We start from the raw sequence: 9,962 nt of genomic DNA, 5'->3' as shown, positions 1-9,962 counted from the left end.
TACTTTTATTTAATATATTAAAAGTGTATTTTGGTACAATTATGTTTAAGTGCGTTTAAAGTACTAATTTCGAAATTGGTACAAGTGTATTTTTAGTATACTTCAGATATACTTACAGGTAGTACACTTAATAATTTGCATACTTAAAGTATACTTTCACGAATTTAAGTATGTTTGAAGTATACTAAAGTATACTTTTTTTTCACCTGGGATCACATGTTAAAGAATAGTCTTTTTGCCCTCCAGCATTGTACGTATGCGCAAAATTTCCTTATGTTAACAATAACATGCAGGGGTCTAGATTTGTAAATTCGATTATAATTAACCTTACCGCACGTCACTGCTCTTGATAGTGGCCTTCAGGTGACTTGCATTGTTGCAAACCTAACAATGTCTCTCGACTTCCTTTTGGACATATCCTGGTAAGCTTGACTGTTTAGTTCAAATTTCTCACATAAAAAGGCAGGCTATCACATTTGGTGTCTTTATACTGCATTTAATAATCTCAACTCTGTACTTGACACGAAAGTTGTTGGATCCAACGTTTTTTTTTCTGTGTGGAAGGATGTAAGCACCGTGGGGTTTTTGGTGTATAGGCTTTTAGCAGGTGACGATTAGAAAGAGAACTGACTTGAAACAGATTAAAATACACATAAAAACAGATGTYTTTGTACAAGCATTTATGTTGTTTTATAGAACCAGTAAGTCTGAAAAAACAGATGCAATAAATATTTTCACAGACTATGCATAAAGGCATAAATCGACACAATAGCCGTGGTTGTTTATTTTCCCAACCAAGGACAAGAGTGTGACTGCGAGAAATAAGTAACAACAATTGCAACCCATACCACATCTCCCACAGCTGACTCTCTGTAAGTTTCATTGTTTCCCTCTCAATGCCGCCGGGACCTCTGGAAAAAACAAACTTGCCTGATAAGTGCCAAGCCGCCCTTTCCAGTGAAAGTTTCAAGGAAGTGTCTTTTTTGTTTTTGTTTTGTGAAACCAAATGCCCAACCGTGATTCCATCAGGTGTGAATGTGGGATAATGTGGGCTAATGGAAGTGGCCTGACATCAAACCCTGGAAAAACACGATGGCAATTTATTTACCCTGCTGACCTTCTGAAACGTGGCCAAAACAAACCCGTAGCACGCAGGAACATCCTATGCTTCCCACACCAGTCAAGTTCAGATAGAAGATGAAATATGATTACTCCATTTGACGTGATTTTATATTAACATRGAACAATATAACAAAAATGAATGACACGAGCTGTTCTTTTATAGAAAAATAAATTGACAATGACTTTGCTGTTTCCACAATCATTTAACACATCAAACCTCACTGTCCATCATATCATGCATTCAAATACTTATTGCACAAAAWGTAAAAGAGTCAAATATGGCAGCAACTTAATGCATTTAAGAATCTACATATGGTGAACAAAACCTGCAAAATTTCAAATCAAGCTGGGTGACTTTGAATGTGGCTTGGTTGTTGGTGGCACGCGGATTGGTTTGAGCCTTTTAGGAGCTTTGAATATGCATGGACCTTCACACACAACCACTTCACAGGTTGACAGAGAATGGTCCAAAAACAGAGAAAAATATCTAGGCAGTGACATTTGTGTGGACAAAAATGCCTTACTGATGTCAGAGTTCAGAGGAGAAAGTGTGGACCTGGTTTGAGATGATGAAAAGGCCAACTATACCGAGTAGAAGAAACTCCTCTCACAACCGAAATATGCAAAATTCAAACTCTGAACTCACAACACTTAGAAGCAAAATGGCTACGGCAGCAGAACATCAAAATACGCKGCTTCTGTCAATTCCCTAAAAATAGGAAGTTGAGGCTACACTTAACTGGACACTTCGCCAAAACTGGACAATAAGCAATGGAAAAAGTTGCCTGGTTTGATGAGTCTTGATTTCAGCCGCGACATTCAGATGGTAAAGTTACATTACGGCCTGAACCGTGTTAAAACGTGCCTCCATCTGGCTTTGTTCTAAAGATTCTGACTAGTCGTGTGAAGGACTTCTGGGCACACTTTCAGGCYYTTAAAACAAATGAGCATTGTTTAAATTTCAAAGCCTACTGAATTATTTTTGAATATATTAACAAGGTGTACCTAATGAAGCGACTGTTCTTGATGGGKTTTTTTTTKTATTTATTTAAATACATAGGTGTAGGCTATAATTACACACTACACAAATGCTAAATCTACTCAGAGYATTACCTGATCTTGATTGGTTGAGCTATCAATTCAGGTAGGGAGTTCCCTTTCAAGTTTATTTTTCATTTACAGGAGAGTTCAAAGTGCTTTTCATGGTAACCCAATAACCAATTATGAAACAAGCAGCAAACGTTACATTTTGTAAGCAGTCAGCGACTGTATGGATACGTCACTTGTAACTTGCACCGTTTTACTCCAGTAAATGTAATGGAGGTCTACGACGAAGTGGTTCAGTTTGYGTTTACCACTTGTCCTTCATTCTTATTCCTGATTTATTTAATCTTTCTAACCCATAGATGTCACTGATTGCATCACTGGGTTCTACTAAATGGAGGGTTTCCTTTTTTTCCTTGTATTGTTTGTTTATCTTTAAAGTAAGCCTTCGTTTTGCCCTGTATTACATGTTTTATTTTGCAAACCATTTAGTTATGTAGATGAGTTTGTTAATAACCTTATTCCTGTTTCTCCATTTAGATTTTTGCTGCTTGGTTTGACCCGTTGCCTAATGAAGTGAAGGCACGTTGCCACTTTGCTTTAAGTCCAGAAAGATTTCAGATGCTCGGGATGGATGTCAAAGCCAAAAAAAAAAAGAAAAAAAAAAGCTAAATAATAAAAATTTTGCAGTGCACAGTAAGAAATGGGGAAATGCAGCTCAGTGTCCATTTAAACGGACTTCAAAACAGAGGAACGTTAAACCAGAAATTTTTTTTTGCAGTTTTCAATCAGCCATGCTTACTCCCAACCAGGAAGCTATCATGTGATTATAAAGTCCAGTATAAGTTATTATATAAAGAAGCTCAATAAGATGCTTTCTGACTTACCATATGTTCAAAAGAAGCCAAGAACAAAGACTCCAAGTACACAAACAGCTCAGGAGCTGAGGCGTTGCATAACTAACCATGACAGTGTGTCCATTTTCATTCACTGAGACAAAGCTCTCCCATGTCAAAGCCAATTAAAGACTTCTATAAAAAAATAAATAAATCCYTCCATCCTCTTCTATGTCAACCAGTTGAGTCACACTTCTAATGAAAACCAGCTCGACTGCAGGTGTAATCCACTGACTCCACATCGGCAGAGGGTGTCCCAGGAGATTACAGCCTCCAGGATCCACGGGATAACTGCGCTGAGCACAGAGAGGCCGGCTGCATCCCTGGGGACTGAGAGGTTGCTGCGATTTCTTCCTCTGACCCGACAGCCTGGACCAAAACATGCTGGGAGTTCGGTCACAATGTGGATGCCCAATGTGGATGCCCACCACGTCTAACTCATGGTGGTGATGAGTTAGATGTGAGTTACAACAGAGTGGAAAAATACGTTGTTATACTTTTAAAGGAGAGGTATTRTGCATTTTCCACGCTCATAGTGCAATTTTATAGCACGCTCAMGTAAACTATGTCACCTGCAGTTGGTGTAAAAATGCTGCATATATCAAATAAGAAATTTGACTTTGCAATTTGATGCTTTGAAATTGTCCTCTGTCTCTTTTTTAAGAAGCTCCTCCTCTTTCCGACACGAAGCACTTCATCACAATGCTGCCTCATAATGCAGTTTCCTGTTTTTACGAGATTTGGACTGAGAAGTACTTTTCACGATAAGCTCAGCAGTTTCACCAGGTGTTTGCTAGGTGCTGCTGATGCTAGTCTAGAGGAGCTGAGAGGGAAAGGTGCAGAGGAGGGGTGGGTTGCTGACGACCGCAGCTYCAAAGACGAGCTTCGTATCAGCAAGAGTTTCTGCAGCCCGGAATGYCTGCAACAGGAGATACAAGAAACTCTCAAGCATGAATGAAAGAATCAAAGCAACTCTCCAGGTACGTTTTGGATAAGAGAATTCTTTTGATGCAATGCTCAAAAAAAGTAAATGTGACATAATATGTTTAAATATGAACATGCAGTCTTCATGAGCAAGACTCTGCTTGTGCTGTGTGCCTAAATCATATCTTCTCAATTATACCAGTTAACAGACATGCAACATCTTGCATGTCTGTGCATACAGCAGTGCTGCAATATGCAGTTATTATTACTATTGCTCTTATTGAACTTAACACTGTATTGAAATGACAGCCTGCCAGCTGTGAGTAGCATGACTGCAAGCTGGTCTCTTAAGCAAACAGCCCAACTAATTCTCAATGTAATACCTGCTTTTTTTTTCTTTTCTGTTTTTTTTTTTTACAGCTAAAAGGCTTTAGTGTTTTAACTGAAAGAATTAAAAGCAGTGAAACACATCACAGCTTTTATGTGTATTAGGTTTGTATATAAAAGACCTTAAAGCTCTCATTTTGTCACATAATTTCACTACATCCATAAAATTCTAGTAAAAAAAAAAAAAACAACAATCAATGTCTGACTAACAGAATACTTATTTTTCTGTCAATGGAGCAATCATTTCCTCTGAAATCGTTGCCACTCTTCATAAAACATCCCAGCAGTACGCCCATCCGTCTTCCCTGTCAGTAATTTAATGTAGTCATTGATCAGGGCTCCTCTGCCTCCCTCTCCAGCCCTTBTCTCTCCTTATCTGTCTTCATCTCCATCAGAACCTTSTGTTGAGGCAGCCATCAGAGCGACGCTGGTGTCCAGTGGTAACACAAACATGCCAATACTCCACAGAGCAAAGGAATAAGGGTCGGACTGCTGCCCACGGTCTCAATGACTCCYTGGTCAAGGTCAGAGGAAGCAGGACACAGCCATGGTCGAACATTGAACTGAATCTAGTGCCCCATCAAATCCGTTCCATTACTTTAAGAACAAACTGATTATGCTGAACCCTTTTGTTTATGTCTGACATTTTCCTCTTCTTGGTGACTTTCACTCGTGCGCAAAAGTCAAAYCCCTTACGACAGTAGCTGTTAATAATCCACAAAACCATCCGCCGGATTTTGCATCKGTCGCGCGCAACTGTAAATGAATATTCAGTGTTTKCCTCCCAGCATCTGCGGCTTGCATCTGTGCAGTCGGAGCTCCCGCCTTTGTTCTCTGTGTTATTGAACCAAGGCACCTGGAATCGTGTGGTGATGAATGGTATTTGGCTCCGGTTTGGACTGTGCGCCAGATGAGGAAGCGGCTCAGCAATCATAAATGCTATAGCTCTCGCTTCCGTCTACCCCGGTTTCCAGATGATTCCCCACCGCTCAGAAACAATCCATCATTTAATATYGCAGGTCTTATGTAGGTTTACATTTGTACACCCCGTCTTGTCAGCRCGCTATTTACGTACGTCCTTGAATGACAAATATGCTACTCAGATGTGCTTGGCCCACATTGTATGTTCCACACTTACAGCAATGTTTGTACAGTAGCATCTGCCTGAGGTTGGAACGATCTCCTTGTGCATGTGTGAGTTCTCTCTGGGTACTTGGTCCAGAAACATGTGTGTTGGTGTCATTTGTCTCTCTAAATTGCCCTTGGTGTGTGCATGCAGAGTTGCCTGTCCTAAACRCTTTGTTTGATAATTACAAATGTTTTGTAGCGCTGACTCATTGGTTTTTATTGATATGAAACCATGAAAACACACAAGTGTTTTTGAAATTATAACACCTAAAACTTAATCATGAACTTATCAAGTTGTGAAGAGCCATAAGTGTTTTATAAGTGACAGTACCGGCATCTCGCCACCCTCTCCCGCAACTTTAAGAAGACTCATTTGTCATTTGGCATGAGAAAAAAGTGAAATTTTGCACTGCGGAAACATTCGGGTAAGTTCTGCTTGAGTCACAGAGTGCTGCACATGAGAATTTTCCAGATGTGCAACACTGTTGCACCCTTTAAAAAGTTAGTTTTGAAGATTTTTAATATCGAATGGCGGCAAGGTTTAGTTTGTGGATGACTAGATACTTAAGTCAGACTGAGCACCACACAAAGGACACCCAGCCTTACAATATCTATTGTTTTTATAGCTGACGAGTAAATAGACATGGTATTTACTAATGAATGAATTTCCTCAAAATCAAACACGACCGATCCTTCAAATGGTTAGTTGGGAAGTTTTAGKTATTATGCAACAGATTCCTCTAAGACAAAAAACCAAATGCCTGTGAAGCATTTTTTTGCCCTGACTAATGTAAGCTGCAACTGAAGCGACTCACCTCACCAAACCAGAAAAGAACATGATCAAATGTTTCCTTTGGCTGTTCTGGTTGTGCAGCTTCTGTTCTACTGTCAGGCTCCGGCAGCTACTGGATGCGTCTCCACACCYGCCCTAACCTATGCCGTAACTTCCCTGTGGCCTRATGTGCACACCACAAGAAATGCGACTAAATTTAGCTCTTATACAGGCTACAAGTAAAGCGATTGRTTCATTACTGCCTTGCTCAAATATTGCACCTGTGCAGAAAGAAAATGAGACATGTAACAGCATATAATTCAGTATGATTTGTTCATAATGCTGGCACATCAGCCTGGTCTACTCTGCCCTGTGGCGATTTCACATATTAGACGCACTGCCAGGGCCACGAAAGACAAAACTGCATGCAACGCCTTCTAAAGCCTTATTTTATTTTAKTTTTTTTGTACTGCACTTAATTCAAATGTACCTAACTATAGAGAAACTGTAATTAGAAACATCAACACAACACATGTTAGTTTTTATAACTTCTGAGTCTGTCTACCTGCTGCAGATGTGCCTGGTACGGAAATGATCAAACCAAAATGTTCCAGTCATCTTGAAATAACGTGCATGTATTATTACAGTTACAATTATTTTTTGCCATGACTATATAATAATATAGTTATATTAAAATATTACATTTTATGTAATCTAATACTAATTTCCTTTTGTCATTTGAGGTTTTGCTTTTTCCATTCTGTTTTCAAGATTCTCGTGAATTTTTTTTTAAAGGCATCAATCCAGGTGAATATCAGTTTCTTCTTCTAAGGGCTGAGAATTCATGTATTGTTTTGACAGATTACATTTTTTCCTGCAACATACRCAGGATTTTGAGTAGAAAACATAAGGAACGTCAAAGTGAAATTCATCAAAACATTTACCTTTTACAAAACCCGTAAAAGCTGAGTTTTGTAAGAGGTATCCTGTAAGCCGGTGCATTTAGTTTATTTATGCCCTCCACAGTTCGAACAGATAACCRTGAACCGTGATCTTTTTTATTTTGATGCATCTTTTTTTTTGCATATATATATATTAAACCAATCGTTTGTGATGGCAAAGTGGCTGTGACGCAGAGCATGGGAATATGCAGAAGTCTCAACGTAACACACTAAAAATCTCAATTGCTTCTAGATATGTTCTGTCTAACATTGGAAAAAATGTTGCTCTGGACATCAAACTGAGGGAGGGAGAGAAGTGTCAGAGCTGCCTGTGATGAATGGCCCTGCAAAAAAAGCCCCTGGCTCCCTGAACTCAATGATCTGTATATTGATCTGCTTGTGCTTTATCACTCCCTRGTGCAGAAACAGAGTGTGCCAAAAAGAAAGATCTTAATCTGTTGCACAGATTAATACTTTTTTTTCCACACCGAACCACGTGAAGTTCCTGCAGAGTGACGTAAATACGCCCCGAATTCAGCAAACGAGGTTGTGGAGGATGTGCGGGTTGCTCCGAGTGCGTCGATGGCCATCGGCTGATCGCACCCGGTGGACCAGAAAGCAGTGCACCCAGCGCACCCCAACAGGCCCTGTCATGTCCAAACCTTAGAAGCAGTGGAGGCAGACAGCAACATATGTTTGACTGACACCAAAGGGAGAACAGTGAAAAAAAGGAAAAGTTCTTTCTGCAGGTCAGAAGCTTTAAGCCGGGGGAACAGACACATGTTCCACCAACTCTCTGCCAGCTGTGACAATGCATGCTGGGCAATCTTGTGTGCAAAACACAAGGACTCGTGTGACAGCTCCCCACATGTTGGCCGGAGGTGCTCCTCCTCCTTCTCTATTTGTCACGTGAGGATGAGAGAGAGAGAGAGAGAGAGAGAGAGAGAAAAAACACTCAGAGCTCTTAACAAAAGAATTATTCTCATTTTCTCAAGAGAGTCAGAAGAAGCAACACCCTTCCTGGGAATCAAGGCAACATTCCCTGCAAGTCAGGCAAGGCTCAGCTGAGTTCAGAGTGCCAGATAAATAATGTAGTGCCACAGAATGACAAGCTAGATTATGAATGATGCAGTGAGAGACCAGCGGCTGGACAGGAAGCTCCTGACACCATCAGTTCTCTGAGCACCTGGGGCACATTCGCCTCTCCCAGCCCGCACAATGAAACGCTCGCCCGCGTCGACTCACGGCAAATTGTGTACAGACCAAAAATGGAAGCGTGCAGAAAACGTGTGCACACGCTCACCACAAGCTATACAGGGAAAGCCCTGATTCAGCGGACAGAGGATCAGGGTTAGAGTCAGCTGATCCAAGGTCAGCTCGGCATCAGAGCTGTCCCTGGGGCCATTCTAGGGTAAGGATGTCAGTGGCCCCCTGAGGTTGTAAGGGTTATTTGTCACATGCTGCAGTACACATAGATATACAGGGAGGTTGGGTCAGCGAACCCCCCGTCCCCTGCCCCTCCACAAGTTACAAGGTGTGCTGATCCTGCAGGGACAGTGTGAAAGAGCTGAACGTGGTCTCCCAGAAGGAGGTGAAAGAGAGGTGACAGACACTGAGAGCGTCCAAGCTGCTGCTGTGTGAGTGAAGAAGTGGAGAAATGCTTCTGGGTGAACTCTGACCCCTGGATTTATTTAAAGTCCCATGTTTAACCTTTTCCGAGTTAGATGCATAATCATACCTTTMTTTTTTCTTCTGTGCAAATGTTTGCAAAAGAAACTATTTTATATAGTCTGTAAGTAATAGAAATTCTACATTTTGTGATGGGAAAAAAAACATGCTAATTATCTATATCATCCACTAAATACAAAATAACATACATGGTTCCTATAAGATATTTTGTTTGTTTTTGTTTTTTTTAATCATTGTTTACATCGTCCTTGCACTCCAAGCGGAGAGACAAGGCGCGCGAGAATGGACTTACCACTGGAACTCATGATGCCCAATGCGTCCTTATCCAAAACAAAGCTGCTTCGGCCAAAAATAATCCCATAAAGCACGAGGAGATATTCACATWGTGCAGTTAATAAAACAATATCCTGCAATCGCGKGTTGTGATCCTCCTCCTCACTCTCGGCACCGCTCCTTCCTTCCTTCCAGTCAGTTGCATGTGAAGGTGTAGACACTGGCAGAAAGAGGGACGCGCAAATATAAACAAAGAATTCTTAGCGAGGATTATTCCCGTAATCAGCTGTAGGATCCAAATAAAGCTCCCGCTCCTGCTGTGCCAAGGTCTCCTGTGTGTGTGTGTTTTTTTTTAAATAATAATAATTATTTCCCCTCCAGTCAGACAGATTCTACAGACCAGAAAACGTCGCTGCTCACTTGGATTCCACCTTCACATTTTTACTCTCGCCCGATACAGCACCCTCCCTCCTCCTCCTCCTCCAGCTCCGCCGCGCTCCTCCGGCGTGTCCCCGTGCGTGCGCCTCTCAAGCGCTGTCAATACTGGGTCCGGATACTGTGTGCGCACTGACCTTTCAAAATAAGGGCGCAGTCGCTTAAGATTGGGTGTAATTGACAGACAGGCAAACAAAGAGGGAGAGAGAGAGTCAACTAGACAAATATCTATCTATCTATCTATCTATCTATCTATCTATCTATCTATCTATCTATCTATCTATCTATCTATCTATCTATCTATCTATCTATCTATCTATCTANCTATCTATCTATCTATCTATCTATCTA

At 41.0% G+C, this 9,962-nt stretch overlaps 1 protein-coding gene across 8 annotated transcripts in view; it reads right to left on the bottom strand.

The window, feature by feature from the left end:
* The window catches only part of ablim3 (actin binding LIM protein family, member 3), a 59,415-nt gene extending 49,752 nt beyond the window's left edge, over window positions 1-9,663 (bottom strand). For 6 of the 8 annotated variants that reach the window (XM_008419568.2, XM_008419569.2, XM_008419570.2 and 3 more), the window contains exon 1: window positions 9,196-9,663. In XM_008419568.2, coding sequence (XP_008417790.1) covers window positions 9,196-9,208 — 13 coding nt within the window. In that variant the 5' untranslated portion in view covers window positions 9,209-9,663. The remainder of the gene's footprint in view (window positions 1-9,195) is intronic. The other 2 variants (XM_008419574.2, XM_008419576.2) reach the window with 2 other exon arrangements.
* Between the last annotated feature and the right edge of the window lie 299 nt (window positions 9,664-9,962).

The sequence above is a fragment of the Poecilia reticulata genome, linkage group LG10 (genome assembly GCF_000633615.1).
Source record: "Poecilia reticulata strain Guanapo linkage group LG10, Guppy_female_1.0+MT, whole genome shotgun sequence".
Lineage (NCBI taxonomy): Eukaryota > Metazoa > Chordata > Actinopteri > Cyprinodontiformes > Poeciliidae > Poecilia > Poecilia reticulata.
This window is presented reverse-complemented; position numbering and strand designations above follow the sequence as displayed.